Genomic DNA, 19,564 nt, shown 5'->3' with positions numbered 1-19,564 from the left:
CAGCACCTCATGCTCTGTACAGGACGTCTAGGGGGGAGAGCAATGGCAAAATGACCAAAACAACAGCCAGCAATGATTACAGAGAAATGGTCTGTGGTCGCCCCCTGCAGAACCGCTCCTTTATAGGGGTCTTGCTCATTCCTGATCGTTTCTAGCTGTTGTCTGCTCCACTTGCAGAACAGCAGGAGTCACCTGGCAGTGTTAGTGCCGCCATTTTTCAGCAGTGTATTTAGTGCACAGAAATGAGGGGTTATGCCGGTTGGGAATAGGCGGGGACGGAGCTGAAGATGAGAGGAATGTGACGGGTCCGTGACACAGATGAGCCGGGGCTGGAAGACGTCGTAATGGCGGATAGAAAACGAGAAAGAGACTGATAACCTCCTGTCCTTAGGGGTTTCCATAGTAACAACCAAGTAGCAGCCAAAAAAAAAGCGGCCGGAGGCGCAGCGGTCACAGCGGGAGATCCCTGATGCGTCTCCTCCAGAAACTACAAGACGTCTGAGCCCCTCCCCCAACCGGACGCAGCGATAAGGAGGAGGCGTGTCCGCACTGCACGCCGGGAAATGTCCTGCGCACAACAGGAAGTGACGCTGCTTCCGGTGTATCTTGCCGGGTTGGCGCATGCGTAATACTCTTTCTGCGCCGGATCTATCCAGGCCCGCAGCGTGTGCGCGGTTCCAGAGGTGAGAGCGGCCTGTGGGTCCCAAATAACGGCGAAATACGGGGCCCGGAGCTGTGGGGCCGGGGCAGAGCGGCACCAGACCGGGCCCGGAGCTGTGAGGCCGGGGGAGAGCGACACCAGACTGGGCCCGGAGCTGACAGTCCTCATATGTGTGTGATACCGGGCCCCGGAGCTGACAGTCCTCATATGTGTGTGATACCGGGCCCCGGAGCTGACAGTCCTCATGTGTGTGTGTGATACCGGCCCCGGAGCTGACAGTCCTCATATGTGTGTGATACCGGGCCCCGGAGCTGACAGTCCTCATATGTGTGTGTGATACCGGGCCCCGGAGCTGACAGTCCTCATATGTGTGTGTGTGATACCGGGCCCCGGAGCTGACAGTCCTCATATGTGTGTGTGTGATACCGGGCCCCGGAGCTGACAGTCCTCATATGTGTGTGTGATACCGGGCCCCGGAGCTGACAGTCCTCATATGTGTGTGATACCGGGCCCCGGAGCTGACAGTCCTCATATGTGTGTGATACCGGCCCCGGAGCTGACAGTCCTCATATGTGTGTGTGATACCGGGCCCCGGAGCTGACAGTCCACATATGTGTGTGTAATACCGGCCCCGGAGCTGACAGTCCTCATATGTGTGTGATACCGGCCCCGGAGCTGACAGTCCTCATGTGTGTGTGTGATACCGGCCCCGGAGCTGACAGTCCTCATATGTGTGTGATACCGGGCCCCGGAGCTGACAGTCCTCATATGTGTGTGTGATACCGGGCCCCGGAGCTGACAGTCCTCATATGTGTGTGTGTGATACTGGGCCCCGGAGCTGACAGTCCTCATATGTGTGTGTGATACCGGGCCCCGGAGCTGACAGTCCTCATATGTGTGTAATACCGGGCCCCGGAGCTGACAGTCCTCATATGTGTGTGTGATACCGGGCCCCGGAGCTGACAGTCCTCATATGTGTGTGATACCGGGCCCCGGAGCTGACAGTCCTCATATGTGTGTGATACCGGCCCCGGAGCTGACAGTCCTCATATGTGTGTGTGATACCGGGCCCCGGAGCTGACAGTCCACATATGTGTGTGTAATACCGGCCCCGGAGCTGACAGTCCTCATATGTGTGTGTGATACCGGGCCCCGGAGCTGACAGTCCTCATATGTGTGTGTGTGATACCGGGCCCCGGAGCTGACAGTCCTCATATGTGTGTGATACCGGGCCCCGGAGCTGACAGTCCTCATATGTGTGTGATACCGGCCCCGGAGCTGACAGTCCTCATATGTGTGTAATACCGGGCCCCGGAGCTGACAGTCCTCATGTGTGTGTGTGATACCGGGCCCCGGAGCTGACAGTCCTCATATGTGTGTGTGATACCGGGCCCCGGAGCTGACAGTCCTCATATGTGTGTGTGATACCGGGCCCAGAGCTGACAGTCCTCATATGTGTGTGTGATACCGGGCCCCGGAGCTGACAGTCCTCATATGTGTGTGATACCGGGCCCCGGAGCTGACAGTCCTCATATGTGTGTGTGTGATACCGGGCCCCGGAGCTGACAGTCCTCATATGTGTGTGATACCGGGCCCCGGAGCTGACAGTCCTCATATGTGTGTGTGATACCGGGCCCCGGAGCTGACAGTCCTCATATGTGTGTAATACCGGGCCCCGGAGCTGACAGTCCTCATATGTGTGTGATACTGGGCCCCGGAGCTGACAGTCCTCATATGTGTGTGTGTGATACCGGGCCCCGGAGCTGACAGTCCTCATATGTGTGTGATACCGGGCCCCGGAGCTGACAGTCCTCATATGTGTGTGTGATACCGGGCCCCGGAGCTGACAGTCCTCATATGTGTGTGTGATACCGGGCCCCGGAGCTGACAGTCCTCATATGTGTGTGTGATACCGGGCCCCGGAGCTGACAGTCCTCATATGTGTGTGATACCGGGCCCAGAGCTGACAGTCCTCATATGTGTGTGATACTGGGCCCCGGAGCTGACAGTCCTCATATGTGTGTGTGTGATACCGGGCCCCGGAGCTGACAGTCCTCATATGTGTGTGATACCGGGCCCCGGAGCTGACAGTCCTCATATGTGTGTGTGATACCGGGCCCCGGAGCTGACAGTCCTCATATGTGTGTGTGTGATACCGGCCCCGGAGCTGACAGTCCTCATATGTGTGTGTGATACCGGGCCCCGGAGCTGACAGTCCTCATATGTGTGTGTGATACCGGGCCCCGGAGCTGACAGTCCTCATATGTGTGTGATACCGGGCCCAGAGCTGACAGTCCTCATATGTGTGTGATACCGGCCCCGGAGCTGACAGTCCTCATGTGTGTGTGATACCGGGCCCCGGAGCTGACAGTCCTCATATGTGTGTGTGATACCGGGCCCCGGAGCTGACAGTCCTCATATGTGTGTGTGATACCGGGCCCCGGAGCTGACAGTCCTCATATGTGTGTGATACCGGGCCCCGGAGCTGACAGTCCTCATATGTGTGTGATACCGGGCCCAGAGCTGACAGTCCTCATATGTGTGTGATACCGGCCCCGGAGCTGACAGTCCTCATGTGTGTGTGATACCGGGCCCCGGAGCTGACAGTCCTCATATGTGTGTGTGATACCGGGCCCCGGAGCTGACAGTCCTCATATGTGTGTGTGATACCGGCCCCAGAGCTGACAGTCCTCATATGTGTGTGATACCGGGCCCCGGAGCTGACAGTCCTCATATGTGTGTGTGATACCGGGCCCCGGAGCTGACAGTCCTCATATGTGTGTGTGATACCGGGCCCCGGAGCTGACAGTCCTCATATGTGTGTGATACCGGGCCCAGAGCTGACAGTCCTCATATGTGTGTGATACCGGCCCCGGAGCTGACAGTCCTCATGTGTGTGTGATACCGGGCCCCGGAGCTGACAGTCCTCATATGTGTGTGTGATACCGGCCCCGGAGCTGACAGTCCTCATGTGTGTGTGATACCGGGCCCCGGAGCTGACAGTCCTCATATGTGTGTGTGATACCGGGCCCCGGAGCTGACAGTCCTCATATGTGTGTGATACCGGGCCCCGGAGCTGACAGTCCTCATATGTGTGTGTGATACCGGGCCCCGGAGCTGACAGTCCTCATATGTGTGTAATACCGGGCCCCGGAGCTGACAGTCCTCATATGTGTGTGTGTGATACCGGGCCCCGGAGCTGACAGTCCTCATATGTGTGTGTGTGATACCGGGCCCCGGAGCTGACAGTCCTCATATGTGTGTGTGTGATACCGGGCCCCGGAGCTGACAGTCCTCATATGTGTGTGTGATACCGGCCCCGGAGCTGACAGTCCTCATATGTGTGTGATACCGGGCCCCGGAGCTGACAGTCCTCATATGTGTGTGATACCGGCCCCGGAGCTGACAGTCCTCATATGTGTGTGATACCGGGCCCGGTGCTGACAGTCCTCATATGTGTGTGTGATACCGGGCCCCGGAGCTGACAGTCCTCATATGTGTGTGTGTGATACCGGGCCCCGGAGCTGACAGTCCTCATATGTGTGTGTGTGATACCGGGCCCCGGAGCTGACAGTCCTCATATGTGTGTGTGATACCGGGCCCCGGAGCTGACAGTCCTCATATGTGTGTGATACCGGGCCCCGGAGCTGACAGTCCTCATATGTGTGTGTGTGATACCGGGCCCCGGAGCTGACAGTCCTCATATATGTGTGTGTGTGATACCGGGCCCCGGAGCTGACAGTCCTCATATGTGTGTGTGTGATACCGGGCCCCGGAGCTGACAGTCCTCATATGTGTGTGTGATACCGGCCCCGGAGCTGACAGTCCTCATATGTGTGTGATACCGGGCCCCGGAGCTGACAGTCCTCATATGTGTGTGATACCGGCCCCGGAGCTGACAGTCCTCATATGTGTGTGATACCGGGCCCGGTGCTGACAGTCCTCATATGTGTGTGTGATACCGGGCCCCGGAGCTGACAGTCCTCATATGTGTGTGTGTGATACCGGGCCCCGGAGCTGACAGTCCTCATATGTGTGTGTGTGATACCGGGCCCCGGAGCTGACAGTCCTCATATGTGTGTGTGATACCGGGCCCCGGAGCTGACAGTCCTCATATGTGTGTGTGATACCGGGCCCCGGAGCTGACAGTCCTCATGTGTGTGTGATACCGGGCCCCGGAGCTGACAGTCCTCATATGTGTGTGATACCGGGCCCCGGAGCTGACAGTCCTCATATGTGTGTGTGATACCGGGCCCCGGAGCTGACAGTCCTCATATGTGTGTGTGTGATACTGGGCCCCGGAGCTGACAGTCCTCATATGTGTGTGTGATACCGGGCCCCGGAGCTGACAGTCCTCATATGTGTGTAATACCGGGCCCCGGAGCTGACAGTCCTCATATGTGTGTGTGATACCGGGCCCCGGAGCTGACAGTCCTCATATGTGTGTAATACCGGGCCCCGGAGCTGACAGTCCTCATATGTGTGTGTGATACCGGGCCCCGGAGCTGACAGTCCTCATATGTGTGTGTGTGATACCGGCCCCGGAGCTGACAGTCCTCATATGTGTGTGTGATACCGGGCCCCGGAGCTGACAGTCCTCATATGTGTGTGATACCGGGCCCCGGAGCTGACAGTCCTCATATGTGTGTGATACCGGGCCCCGGAGCTGACAGTCCTCATATGTGTGTGTGATACCGGGCCCCGGAGCTGACAGTCCTCATATGTGTGTGTGATACCGGGCCCCGGAGCTGACAGTCCTCATATGTGTGTGTGATACCGGGCCCCGGAGCTGACAGTCCTCATATGTGTGTGTGATACCGGGCCCCGGAGCTGACAGTCCTCATATGTGTGTGTGTGATACCGGCCCCGGAGCTGACAGTCCTCATATGTGTGTGTGATACCGGGCCCCGGAGCTGACAGTCCTCATATGTGTGTGTGATACCGGGCCCCGGAGCTGACAGTCCTCATATGTGTGTGTGTGATACCGGGCCCCGGAGCTGACAGTCCTCATATGTGTGTGTGATACCGGGCCCCGGAGCTGACAGTCCTCATATGTGTGTAATACCGGGCCCCGGAGCTGACAGTCCTCATATGTGTGTGTGATACCGGGCCCCGGAGCTGACAGTCCTCATATGTGTGTGATACCGGGCCCCGGAGCTGACAGTCCTCATATGTGTGTGATACCGGGCCCCGGAGCTGACAGTCCTCATATGTGTGTGTGATACCGGGCCCCGGAGCTGACAGTCCTCATATGTGTGTGTGATACCGGGCCCCGGAGCTGACAGTCCTCATATGTGTGTGTGATACCGGGCCCCGGAGCTGACAGTCCTCATATGTGTGTGTGTGATACCGGCCCCGGAGCTGACAGTCCTCATATGTGTGTGATACCGGGCCCCGGAGCTGACAGTCCTCATATGTGTGTGTGTGATACCGGGCCCCGGAGCTGACAGTCCTCATATGTGTGTGTGATACCGGGCCCCGGAGCTGACAGTCCTCATATGTGTGTAATACCGGGCCCCGGAGCTGACAGTCCTCATATGTGTGTGTGTGATACTGGGCCCCGGAGCTGACAGTCCTCATATGTGTGTGTGATACCGGGCCCCGGAGCTGACAGTCCTCATATGTGTGTAATACCGGGCCCCGGAGCTGACAGTCCTCATATGTGTGTGTGATACCGGGCCCCGGAGCTGACAGTCCTCATATGTGTGTAATACCGGGCCCCGGAGCTGACAGTCCTCATATGTGTGTGTGATACCGGGCCCCGGAGCTGACAGTCCTCATATGTGTGTGATACCGGGCCCCGGAGCTGACAGTCCTCATATGTGTGTGTGATACCGGGCCCCGGAGCTGACAGTCCTCATATGTGTGTGTGTGATACCGGGCCCCGGAGCTGACAGTCCTCATATGTGTGTGTGTGATACTGGGCCCCGGAGCTGACAGTCCTCATATGTGTGTGTGATACCGGGCCCCGGAGCTGACAGTCCTCATATGTGTGTAATACCGGGCCCCGGAGCTGACAGTCCTCATATGTGTGTGTGATACCGGGCCCCGGAGCTGACAGTCCTCATATGTGTGTAATACCGGGCCCCGGAGCTGACAGTCCTCATATGTGTGTGTGATACCGGGCCCCGGAGCTGACAGTCCTCATATGTGTGTGATACCGGCCCCGGAGCTGACAGTCCTCATATGTGTGTGTGATACCGGCCCCGGAGCTGACAGTCCTCATATGTGTGTGTGATACCGGGCCCCGGAGCTGACAGTCCTCATGTGTGTGTGTGATACCGGGCCCCGGAGCTGACAGTCCTCATATGTGTGTGATACCGGGCCCCGGAGCTGACAGTCCTCATGTGTGTGTGTGATACCGGCCCCGGAGCTGACAGTCCTCATATGTGTGTGATACCCGGCCCCGGAGCTGACAGTCCTCATATGTGTGTGTGATACCGGGCCCCGGAGCTGACAGTCCACATATGTGTGTGATACCGGCCCCGGAGCTGACAGTCCTCATATGTGTGTGATACCGGGCCCCGGAGCTGACAGTCCTCATGTGTGTGTGTGATACCGGCCCCGGAGCTGACAGTCCTCATATGTGTGTGATACCCGGCCCCGGAGCTGACAGTCCTCATATGTGTGTGTGATACCGGGCCCCGGAGCTGACAGTCCTCATATGTGTGTGTGATACCGGGCCCAGAGCTGACAGTCCTCATATGTGTGTGTAATACCGGGCCCCGGAGCTGACAGTCCACATATGTGTGTAATACCGGGCCCCGGAGCTGACAGTCCTCATATGTAGTAATGCTGATCCCATCTCTGGTGATTGGCAGCAGCGGTCCGTGTGTGATCCCAGAAGCTGACGATTCACAGACCCCAGAAATGAGCGACATCTCTAAGTGCTCTCCTCTCCCCCACAATAAGACCCCTTAATCCCGTACTCCCCCACAGCTGGTAGCCCTGACAGACGTATTTGCTGCTGCACTGACACACTGTACCGAGCCCCCAGCAGTGAGTATTCCGTATCCTTCTTCCTCCTCAGTGCTGAGTGACGCGCTCTTCTATCCGCCGCCATGTCCCGTTTTTTCGCCACCGGCTCAGACAGTGAGTCGGAGTCATCGCTGTCCGGAGACGAGATCCTTCCCAAACCAGTGGGGGGCACCTACGGCAAACAGTGAGTGACACCTCGTACCTCCGGGGGGATTGTGGGGGTGATCGCAGGGATCTGACCGTCTCCCCCTTTCTGTGCTCACATTTAGGCCGATAATTCTCAGCGATGACGAGGAGGACACGAAGCGCGTGGTGCGCAGCGCCAAGGATAAGAGGTGGGTGACGGCGGATACACCCCATAATGTCACTGTCCGGAGCGTCGCCCCTCACCCCATAATGTCACTGTTGTCCGGAGTGTCGCCCCCTCACCCGTCTCTTGTCGCTCAGGTTCGAGGAGCTGACGAACATCATCAAGACGATCCGCAACGCCATGAAGATCCGCGACATGACCAAGTGTCTGGAGGAGTTCGAGCAGCTGGGGAAAGCCTACATCAAGGCCAAGAACATAGTGGACAAGGAAGGCGTCCCCCGCTTCTACATCCGCCTGCTGTCCGACCTGGAGGACTACCTGACCGAGGTGAAAGGGGAACGCCACCCATAATCGCCCTGTACCGCTGCATCAGTCTGCAGCCGCCACTAGAGGGAGCTCTCTGCTGACTGCAGCCGCCACTAGAGGGAGATCTCTGCTGACTGCAGCCACCGCTAGAGGGAGATCTCTGCTGACTGCAGCCACCGCTAGAGGGAGCTCTCTGCTGACTGCAGGCGCCGCTAGAGGGAGCTCTCTGCTGACTGCAGGCGCCGCTAGAGGGAGCTCTCTGCTGACTGCAGGCGCCGCTAGAGGGAGCTCTCTGCTGACTGCAGGCGCCGCTAGAGGGAGCTCTCTGCTGACTGCAGGCGCCGCTAGAGGGAGCTCTCTGCTGACTGCAGGCGCCGCTAGAGGGAGCTCTCTGCTGACTGCAGGCGCCGCTAGAGGGAGCTCTCTGCTGACTGCAGGCGCCGCTAGAGGGAGCTCTCTGCTGACTGCAGGCGCCGCTAGAGGGAGCTCTCTGCTGACTGCAGGCGCCGCTAGAGGGAGCTCTCTGCTGACTGCAGCCGCCGCTAGAGGGAGCTCTCTGCTGACTGCAGCCGCCGCTAGAGGGAGCTCTCTGCTGACTGCAGCCGCCGCTAGAGGGAGCTCTCTGCTGACTGTAGCCGCCGCTAGAGGGAGCTCTCTGCTGACTGTAGCCGCCGCTAGAGGGAGCTCTCTGCTGACTGCAGCCGCCGCTAGAGGGAGCTCTCTGCTGACTGCAGCCGCCGCTAGAGGGAGCTCTCTGCTGACTGCAGCCGCCGCTAGAGGGAGCTCTCTGCTGACTGCAGCCGCCGCTAGAGGGAGCTCTCTGCTGACTGTAGCCGCCGCTAGAGGGAGCTCTCTGCTGACTGCAGCCGCCGCTAGAGGGAGCTCTCTGCTGACTGCAGCCGCCGCTAGAGGGAGCTCTCTGCTGACTGCAGCCGCCGCTAGAGGGAGCTCTCTGCTGACTGCAGCCGCCGCTAGAGGGAGCTCTCTGCTGACTGCAGCCGCCGCTAGAGGGAGCTCTCTGCTGACTGCAGCCGCCGCTAGAGGGAGCTCTCTGCTGACTGCAGCCGCCGCTAGAGGGAGCTCTCTGCTGACTGCAGCCGCCGCTAGAGGGAGCTCTCTGCTGACTGCAGCCGCCGCTAGAGGGAGCTCTCTGCTGACTGCAGCCGCCGCTAGAGGGAGCTCTCTGCTGACTGCAGCCGCCGCTAGAGGGAGCTCTCTGCTGACTGCAGCCGCCGCTAGAGGGAGCTCTCTGCTGACTGCAGCCGCCGCTAGAGGGAGCTCTCTGCTGACTGCAGCCGCCGCTAGAGGGAGCTCTCTGCTGACTGCAGCCGCCGCTAGAGGGAGCTCTCTGCTGACTGCAGCCGCCGCTAGAGGGAGCTCTCTGCTGACTGCAGCCGCCGCTAGAGGGAGCTCTCTGCTGACTGCAGCCGCCGCTAGAGGGAGCTCTCTGCTGACTGCAGCCGCCGCTAGAGGGAGCTCTCTGCTGACTGCAGCCCCTACTAGTGGTCACTTTTTTGCAAATAACAGCTGCGAAATAAAGGGACTGTGCACAATAATGGAAGAACATGGCCATAAAATAATAGAGGCATTTCTTACCTGTGTCTGCTGTGCTGCAGTGATGGTGAGATGTGTCGGCCGCGATTAAAAATCCATAGTGTGAACTGACCCTAACTCCTCATTTCCTGCCTCCATCTTTCTTTCTGCAGCTCTGGGAAGATAAGGAAGGCAAGAAGAAGATGAACAAGAACAACGCCAAAGCCCTGAGCACGCTGCGCCAGAAACTGCGCAAGTACAACCGCGACTTTGAGGCCCCCATCTCCGCCTATAAGCAGGTGAGGCGATCTGGCGGAACAGGAAGGCGGCGTGCGTCTGTGTAGTGGTTCCCCCGGGTAGAGCCGGCACAGAGTCTCCCACATATATTTTCTTTTCCCAGAACCCCGAGGAGTCGGCAGATGAAGACCAAGACAAGGATGAGGATGATGACGACTCTGAAGGTGAGTGTGTGCGTTGTGTGGAGCGCGCCGGCGGCCATGTTTGCTGCATCATCTATTCACGGGTTTCCTTCCTCTTCAGCCTCCATGTCCAGCGATGACGACAAAGGTGAAGGTCTCAGCGCCAGCAAGTTCCTGAAGAAGGCCGAATCCGCTCCTGCGGACGCTCGCGGAAAGTTCCAGAAGAAAGCTGAGGTGAGGAGGATTCTGGGTACAAATGTCTGATGTCGCTAAGTAACTGGAGTCCATTAATTTGGAAAGTCTGATAATCCGGCACCTTTGTAAGGCGCTGGTTCCTGATAAACTCTTAAAGTGACGGCAGATTACTCGCGTGTCGATGCCGGATGTAACCTTGTGCTCTGTGCCAGGACGCCGAGGACGACGACGAATCCTCCGACGACGAAATCTGGGAGTCCGACTCCGATGACTCTGACTCCGAATCCGAGGACGAAGAAGGCAAATATACCACTCTGGCCTCCCGCTTCCTTAAAAAGTGAGTAAAGCTGGGGGTCCTCCTCCTCCGACCACTTCTTGGATGGAGGGTCCGCTGCGGTCGATGAGCTAACGCTTTGCTACGTTGCAGGACCGGAGGACAATCCGATCGTCAGGCCACCGATAAGAAGAAGGAGGACAAGATCAAGAAGAAGCAGGATCGGAAAGTGAAAACCAGAGCGGACGAGGGGCTGGAGGGGGAGATGGACGAGAGCGAAGCCGGAGGAGAGTGGGAGAAGGTCAAAGGGGGCGCGCCCATGGTGAAGGTGAGACCTGGAGGAGACTGGGGGGCTTCGGGGGGCTCTTTCCTCCTCCGACCTCTCATCAGTTCTTTCTGCCTCCTACAGGAAAAGCCCAAGATGTTTGCTAAAGGCACCGAGATCACTCCCCCCATTGTGGTGAAGAAGCTGAACGAGATCCTTCAGGCCCGAGGGAAGAAGGGCACAGACAGGTAGCAGGATGCTGGGGGTTGTAGTGGTCTATGGGGGGCGTCCTTGTCCCCGCCGGTGCCCTCTGACCCCCCGGTGTTTGCCTCCTCTCAGGGCCGCACAGATCGAGCTCCTGAATTTGCTCGTTGCAATCTCAGAAGAAAATAATTTGGGGCAAGGAGTCGCCGTCAAGATCAAGTTCAACATCGTGGCGTCTCTGTACGACTACAACCCCAATCTGGCCGCGTACATGAAGGTAGCGTCGCCCGAGGAGCGACACGCAGCAACGCAAAACCCGCGATCGTGCGACTTAACCCCTTCCTCCCTGCGCAGGCCGACATGTGGAAGAAATGCCTGGAGTGCATCAACGACCTGCTGGACATCCTCTTCTCCAACCCCAACATGTTCATCGGGGAGAACATCTCCGAAGACTCCGAAAATCTCGTCGTCTCAGACCAGGTGAGCGCCGGAGAACTACAACTCCCAGCATGCTGTATATCCTGTAGAACTATAATAAGGGCATCCTAGTGCTGGTCATCTGGGAGTGGTAGTGATAAAGCATCTGCAGCCCCCGCTGCCCGGACCCTCCCCGCCACCCTTATCATTTAGGGCTGCACTCATGCTATTCTTCTCCCTCTCCTTCAGCCTCTCCGCGTCCGCGGCTGCATTCTCACCCTGATTGAGAGGATGGATGAAGAGTTCACCAAAATCATGCAGAACACCGACCCGCACTCACAAGGTACGAGGAGCCGGCTTGTATCCTGCCCTCAAAGAGGTGCTGCAGCTCCCTGAGATCCGGGAAGGAGATAGGTGTGATGAGGGTGGCACATACGGCAGAGACCCGGTATTGGTCTGAACAGTGAGCCTTCGCGGGCAGGGTCCTCACTCCTCCTGTACCAGTTATGACTTGTATTGTTTAAGATTATTGTACTTGTTTTTATTATGTATACCTCTCCTCACATGTAAAGCGCCATGGAATAAATGGCACTATAACAATAAATAATAATAATAACAGGTTTTCCATTAACTGACAGTAAGCAGAAAGTAAACTTCATATCTGGACCCCTGGGAGGTGCCGCTGGCCGGGTGACCCCGGGGTTCTTCTGCTTCGTATCTGGACCCCTGGGAGGTGGCGCTGGCCGGGTGACCCCGGGGTTCTTCTGCTTCGTATCTGGACCCCTGGCTCTGTGACCTCTGGGTTCTTCTGCTTCTTACCTGGACCCCTGGGAGGTGGCGCTGGCCGGGTGACCCCGGGGTTCTTCTGCTTCGTATCTGGACCCCTGGGAGGTGGCGCTGGCCGGGTGACCCCGGGGTTCTTCTGCTTCGTATCTGGACCCCTGGGAGGTGGCGCTGGCCGGGTGACCCCGGGGTTCTTCTGCTTCTTACCTGGACCCCTGGGAGGTGCCGCTGGCCGGGTGACCTCTGGGTTCTTTAGCTTCGTATCTTTGACTCCTCGGTGGTGTGACCTCTGGGTTCTGCTGCTTCATATTGTAACCCTTGGGTGGTGTGACCCCCAGCTCTGTGACCCTGGGGTTCTGCTTTGTATCTGGACCCCTGGGTGGGTGACCCTGTGGACCTTCTGCTTCATATCTGGACCCCTGGGTGGTATGACCCCCTGGCAGGGTGACCCCGTGGTTCTGCTGCTTTCTATTTGGACCACTGTGTGGTTTCGCAGGCCGGGTCACCCCAGGTAACGTGTCATTTCCTTTCTTGTACCTTGCAGAGTACGTGGACAACCTGAAGGACGAGGCGCGGGTGTGCGAGGTGATCGAGCGAGCCCAGAAATACCTGCAGGAGAAGGGCAGCACGGAGGAGATCTGCCGGATCTATCTCCGCAGGATCATGCACACCTACTACAAGTTTGACTACAAAGCGCATCAGCGGCAGCTCAGCACCGGGCAGGAGTCTAAGGTAACGGACCGGCCGGGGTAGTGGTGACCCGCTGGTGGTCTGCTCCACCTCCATCCTGACCCGCTGGTGCTCTGCTCCACCTCCATCCTGACCCGCTGGTGGTCTGCTCCACCTCCATCCTGACCCGCTGGTGGTCTGCTCCACCTCCATCCTGACCCGCTGGTGCTCTGCTCCACCTCCATCCTGACCCGCTGGTGCTCTGGTCCACCTCCATCCTGACCCGCCGGTGGTCTGCTCCAGCTCCATCCTGACCCGCCGGTGGTCTGCTCCAGCTCCATCCTGACCCGCTGGTGCTCTGCTCCACCTCCATCCTGACCCGCCGGTGCTCTGCTCCACCTCCATCCTGACCCGCCGGTGCTCTGCTCCACCTCCATCCTGACCCGCCTGTGATCTGCTCCACCTCCATCCTGACCCGCCTGTGATCTGCTCCACCTCCATCCTGACCCGCCGGTGGTCTGCTCCACCTCCATCCTAACCCGCCGGTGGTCTGCTCCACCTCCATCCTGACCCGCCGGTGGTCTGCTCCACCTCCATCCTGACCCGCCGGTGGTCTGCTCCATCCTGACCCGCTGGTGGTCTGGTCCACCTCCATCCTGACCCGCTGGTGGTCTGGTCCATCTCCATCCTGACCCGCTGGTGCTCTGGTCCATCTCCATCCTGACCCGCCGGTGCTCTGCTCCATCTCCATCCTGACCCGCCGGTGCTCTGCTCCACCTCCATCCTGACCCGCCGGTGCTCTGGTCCATCTCCATCCTGACCCGCCGGTGCTCTGCTCCATCTCCATCCTGACCCGCCGGTGCTCTGCTCAATTTCCATCCTGACCCCCTGGTGGTCTGCTCAATCTCCATCCTGACCCGCCGGTGCTCTGCTCAATCTCCGTCCTGACCCCCTGGTGGTCTGCTCAATCTCCGTCCTGACCCGCTGGTGCTCTGCTCCACCTCCATCCTGACCCGCCGGTGCTCTGCTCCATCTCCATCCTGACCCGCCGGTGGTCTGCTCCATCTCCATCCTGACCCCCTGGTGGTCTGCTCAATCTCCATCCTGACCCGCCGGTGCTCTGCTCCACCTCCGTCCTGACCCCCTGGTGCTCTGCTCCATCTCCATCCTGACCCCCTGGTGGTCTGCTCCAGCTCCATCCTGACCCGCCGGTGCTCTGCTCCACCTCCGTCCTGACCTTCCTTCCTTCTCTGCAGTCAGAGCAGGACCAGGCGGAGAACGAGGCGGAGGACAGCGCCATCCTCATGGACAGACTCTCCAAGTACATATACGCCAAGGACCGGACGGACCGGATCCGCACCTGCGCCATCCTGTGCCACATCTACCACCACGCCCTGCACAACCGCTGGTTCCAGGCCCGAGACCTGATGCTCATGTCCCACCTGCAAGACAACATCCAGCACGCTGACCCTCCTGTGCAGGTGAGGGCGGCCCGGACCCCTTATGTCCATCCTGACTCTTTAACCCCCTGACCCCTTTACTCGTCCCCTCTCGTTGCCTCTAGATCTTATATAACCGCACCATGGTCCAGCTGGGCATCTGCGCCTTCCGGCAGGGCATGATCCGGGACGCCCACAACGCCCTCCTGGACATCCAGTCCAGCGGCAGAGCCAAGGAGCTGCTGGGGCAGGGGCTGCTGATGAGGACCATGCAGGAGAGGAACCAGGAGCAGGAGAAGATCGAGAAGCGGCGACAGATCCCCTTCCACATGCACATCAACCTGGAGCTGCTGGAGTGCGTCTACCTGGTGTCCGCCATGCTGCTGGAGATCCCGTACATGGCGGCGCACGAGTTTGACGCCCGCAGGAGGATGATCAGCAAACAGTTCCACCACCAGCTGCGTGTGGGCGAGCGGCAGCCGCTGCTGGGTGAGTCTTACGGCGGCCATATTGGCCTGTGAGACGTGTCTGTGCTCCGGGCCCGTCGCTGACCGTTCTCCTTTCTCCACAGGCCCCCCAGAAAGTATGAGGGAGCACGTGGTGGCCGCGTCCAAGGCCATGAAGATGGGAGACTGGAAAACCTGCCGCAACTTCATAATCAACGAGAAGATGAACGGGAAGGTGTGGGATCTGTTCCCGGAGGCGGATCGTGTGCGCAACATGCTGGTCAGGTGAGGACGGGGTCCGCCATATTGGGGGGTCCTTGTGTCCAGATATGATGGTAAATGTTCTCTGCTTCCTGCAGGAAGATACAGGAGGAATCGCTGAGGACGTATCTATTCACATACAGCAGCGTGTACGACTCCATCAGGTGAGACCCCCGAGCACCCACCCACCTCCGATCTGAGGCTCTCCTGCAAACTACAAGTAGCAGCATGCCCTGGCAGCCTGTGCCTGACCTCTGCTGAATGCACCAAAAGTGTTAGATCCGTGTAGGAAAGTTTCCATTCACTGACAGCAGCAGACATTGTCTGTATAGGCCTCACGGGACCCCGGTGCGGGTGTGAAACACTCGGGGGTCACCATTCTCTGCCTCCTCTTCCCTCAGGATGGGCATCTTGGGCGACATGTTCCAGCTGGAGATTCCCACCGTCCATAGCATCATCAGCAAGATGATCATCAATGAGGAGCTCATGGTGAGTAGTGGAGCCGCCCGCCACCACCGGACCCCCAGCTCCCTCCAGGGTCTGCACAGAGCTGCCTCTGCTGGTGGGCATTCTGTTCCCCCTTCTCTTCTGTGCTCCACACCATTTTCCCTTTCCTGCTCCTCCTCTGTGCCTCTCATTTTTTACCTCCCTTTCTCTTCTGCTCCTTCTGTGCGCCCCACACTTCCCCCTTCTTGTCTTCACCCTGCGCCTTTCCCCTTCTCTTCTTTGCCCGGCGCCTTTCTTCCTCCTGTTCTTTGCCACGTGTCTTTTTCCCCTCCTCTTCTTCACCTTGCGCTTTTTTCCCCTTTTCTTTGCCTCACGCATTTTCCCCTTCTCTTCTTCGCCTCGTGCTTTTTCCCCTTCTTCGCCTCGCCTTTTTTCCCCTCCTCTTCTTTGCCTTGCACTTTTTACCCTTTTCGTCTTTGCCTCGCGCTTTTTACCCTTTTCTTCTTTGCCTCACGCTTTTTACCCTTTTCTTCTTTGCCTCGCGCTTTTTACCCTTTTCTTCTTTGCCTCACGCTTTTTACCCTTTTCTTCTTTGCCTCGCGCTTTTTACCCTTTTCTTCTTTGCCTCGCGCTTTTTACCCTTTTCTTCTTTGCCTCACGCTTTTTACCCTTTTCTTCTTTGCCTCACGCTTTTTCCCTTCTCTTCTTCGCACCGCGCTTTTTATCCTTTTCTTCTTTGCCTCACGCTTTTTACCCTTTTCTTCTTTGCCTCGCGCTTTTTACCCTTTGCTTCTTTGCCTCGCGTTTTTTACCCTTTTCTTCTTTGCCTCGCCTTTTTTCCCCTCCTCTTCTTTGCATTGCGCTTTTTACCCTTTTCTTCTTTGCCTCGCGCTTTTTACCCTTTTCTTCTTTGCCTCGCGCTTTTTACCCTTCTCCTCTTCGCCTCGCGCCGTTTCGCCCTCCTCGTCTTCACACCGCACCTTTTCCCTTCTCCTCTTCGCACCGCACTTTTCCCCCTTCTCCTCTTCACACCGCACTTTTCCCCCTTCTCCTCTTCGCACCGCACTTTTCCCCCCTCCTCTTCGCACCGCACTTTTCCCCCTTCTCCTCTTCGCACCGCACTTTTCCCCCTTCTCCTCTTCGCACCGCGCTTTTCCCCCTTCTCCTCTTCGCACCGCGCTTTTGCCCCTTCTCCTCTTCGCACTGCATTTTTTCCCCCTTCTTCTCTTCGCCTCGCGCCGTTTCGCCCTCCTCGTCTTCACACCGCACCTTTCCCCTTCCTCTTCTTCTCCCCGTCCCTCCTTTCTGACGGCCCCCATTCTCCCCCGCAGGCTTCCCTGGATCAGCCCACCCAGACGGTGGTGATGCACGGCACGGAGCCCAGTTCCCTCCAGAACACGGCTCTGCAGCTGGCGGAGAAGCTCGGGAACCTGGTGGAGAACAACGAGCGCATCTTCGACCACAAGCAGGGCAGCTACGGGGGATACTTCAACCGCGGTGAGGCCGGCTGTGCGCGCTGCAGGCTCCTGCTCATCATCTCTCACCGTCACCTCGTCATTAACCCTCCTCATCCCTCCCGCTCTCCAGCTATTGTAGTAGTACTACTCCCAGCGTGTCAGAGCATGCTGGGAGTTGTACTTGTGCAGCAGATGGACGGCGACTGGTTCAGGGGCTTCTCTGCTCATGATGGCTTCTCTTCCACATCCATCATCCTGAGGGCGGGGAAGCTTTACTGCACTGCACACCTCACTTCCTGTTCCCTCTAATGCAGCACTTTCCAATCTGTGGCCAAACTACAACTCCCAGACGGCAACTGTTAGGACTTGCTGGGAGTTGTAGTTTTGCAACAGGGGGTGGGGATGAAGGTGGGGCGCTGGCATCTCGTCACCATTTCTTCATCTTGGAGATGAGCGGCACCGCACAATCTGATGCCGCTTGTCTCCATCCTGTCTTATCTGAGCAGTCTTTCAGGGGTCACATGTGGCTCTCCAGCTGCTGCAGAACTACAGCTCCCAGCATGCCCTGAGAGGCTGGAAGTGTGTGCAGCGGCGCCCTCTGGTGGTGACGTTGAGTCATCGCGCCTCCATCTTCTCTTACGTCTTCTTTCTCTAATTTCTCCAGACCAAAAAGACTCGTACCAGAGGAAGGAGGGCGGCTACATGCGGCGCGGCTACCGGCGAGACCAGCAGAACCAGAACAACTACTGATCTGTCCGGCCTGGCTCCGGACCTCTGGATCGCCGCCCATCTGTCTGTCATTTTTATGTACTTTGTTGCCATCATGTCTCTTAATAAAGATATTGGAGCGAACTCCGCGCCATCTCTGTATACTTTCTGTATGACCTTAAAGGGACGGGTCACCTAGGACATTCCCCATCCTCCGCCACTCCAGCAGCGGACTGTAACTTTACCGTGTGAGAATTGTTTCAGCTGCTGCTCCGTGACATAAATCCTCGGGTTTGGACTCTGGACAGATGCGACCGTTCCCACAGATCAATCAAGGCTTAAAAAAAAAAAAAAAAAAAAAATTGGGACAAGGGCTCTTTAAGAGGAGGAGGTTGGGGTGCAGCGGTTCCCTCTGGTGGTGGAGCTCAGTAATTGCAGGGACGGAGCCTGATTCTTTACAGTTCCTGCGTCGTGCCCCTCCAGTGCATCCTCTTCACCCGGAATGTTCCTTAGACCGCCGTCCCTGCTGAGAACCATTGTGCTCCACCTGGATAATGGGGGCCGAGCCCCCGATATTGTGCATAGTGGTCTGTAGAGAAGATTTCCCCCTTTGCTGCCCCCTGGTGGTGGATGTGGGCACTGCTCCGCGGTGTCATCCCAGGCCATGGGTGACCTTTATTACATTGCCCCCTGGTGGTGGATGTGGGCATTGCCCCGCGGTGTCATCCCAGGCCATGGCTGACCTTTATTACATTGCCCCCTGGTGGTGGATGTGGGCACTACTCCGCGGTGTCATCCCAGGCCATGAGTGACCTTTATTACATTGCCCCTTGGTGGTGGATGTGGGCATTGCCCCGCGGTGTCATCCCAGGCCGTATGTGACCTTTATTACATTGCCCCCTGGTGGTGGATGTGGGCATTGCCCCGCGGTGTCATCCCTGGCCGTGTGACCTTTATTACATTGCCCCCTGGTGGTGGATGTGGGCATTGCTCCGCGGTGTCATCCCAGGCCATGGCTGACCTTTATTACATTGCGCCCTGGTGGTGGATGTGGGCATTGCTCCGCGGTGTCATCCTAGGCCATGGGTGACCTTTATTACATTGCCCCCTGGTGGTGGATGTGGGCATTGCTCCGCGGTGTCATCCCAGGCCATGGCTGACCTTTATTACATTGCGCCCTGGTGGTGGATGTGGGCATTGCTCCGCGGTGTCATCCCAGGCCATGGCTGACCATTATTACATTGCCCCCTGGTGGTGGATGTGGGCACTACTCCGCGGTGTCATCCCAGGCCATGAGTGACCTTTATTACATTGCCCCTTGGTGGTGGATGTGGGCATTGCCCCGCGGTGTCATCCCAGGCCGTATGTGACCTTTATTACATTGCCCCCTGGTGGTGGATGTGGGCATTGCCCCGCGGTGTCATCCCTGGCCGTGTGACCTTTATTACATTGCCCCCTGGTGGTGAATGTGAACATTGCTCCGCGGTGTCCTCCCAGGCCATGGGTGACCTTTATTACATTGCCCCCTGGTGGTGGATGTGGGCATTGCCCCGCGGTGTCATCCCAGGCCATGGGTGACTTTTATTACATTGCCCCCTGGTGGTGGATGTGGACATTGCTCCGCGGTGTCATCCCAGGCCATGGCTGACCTTTATTACATTGCCCCCTGGTGGTGGATGTGGGCATTGCCCCGCGGTGTCATCCCAGGCCATGGGTGACCTTTATTACATTGCCCCCTGGTGGTGGATGTGGGCATTGCTCCGCGGTGTCATCCCAGGCCATGGCTGACCAT

The 19,564-nt window shown here is 58.1% G+C and overlaps 1 protein-coding gene across 1 annotated transcript; it reads left to right on the top strand.

The window, feature by feature from the left end:
• The first annotated feature begins 175 nt into the window (after nt 1–175).
• LOC138645538 (eukaryotic translation initiation factor 3 subunit C) lies at nt 176–17,916 on the top strand. Its single transcript, XM_069734929.1, has 21 exons — nt 176–683; nt 7,692–7,823; nt 7,909–7,974; nt 8,087–8,276; nt 9,962–10,087; nt 10,189–10,249; nt 10,329–10,441; nt 10,615–10,739; nt 10,830–11,004; nt 11,086–11,189; nt 11,281–11,422; nt 11,500–11,625; nt 11,812–11,905; nt 12,890–13,077; nt 14,271–14,495; nt 14,579–14,942; nt 15,025–15,184; nt 15,259–15,324; nt 15,562–15,649; nt 16,939–17,104; nt 17,729–17,916. The coding sequence occupies exons 2-21, from the start codon at nt 7,723–7,725 to the stop codon at nt 17,812–17,814; spliced, it is 2,766 nt and encodes a 921-aa protein (XP_069591030.1). The 5' UTR covers nt 176–683; nt 7,692–7,722; the 3' UTR covers nt 17,815–17,916.
• The last annotated feature ends 1,648 nt before the right edge of the window (nt 17,917–19,564 follow it).

Source organism: Ranitomeya imitator, chromosome 7, assembly GCF_032444005.1.
Source record: "Ranitomeya imitator isolate aRanImi1 chromosome 7, aRanImi1.pri, whole genome shotgun sequence".
NCBI classification, from domain to species: Eukaryota; Metazoa; Chordata; class Amphibia; order Anura; family Dendrobatidae; genus Ranitomeya; species Ranitomeya imitator.
This window is presented reverse-complemented; position numbering and strand designations above follow the sequence as displayed.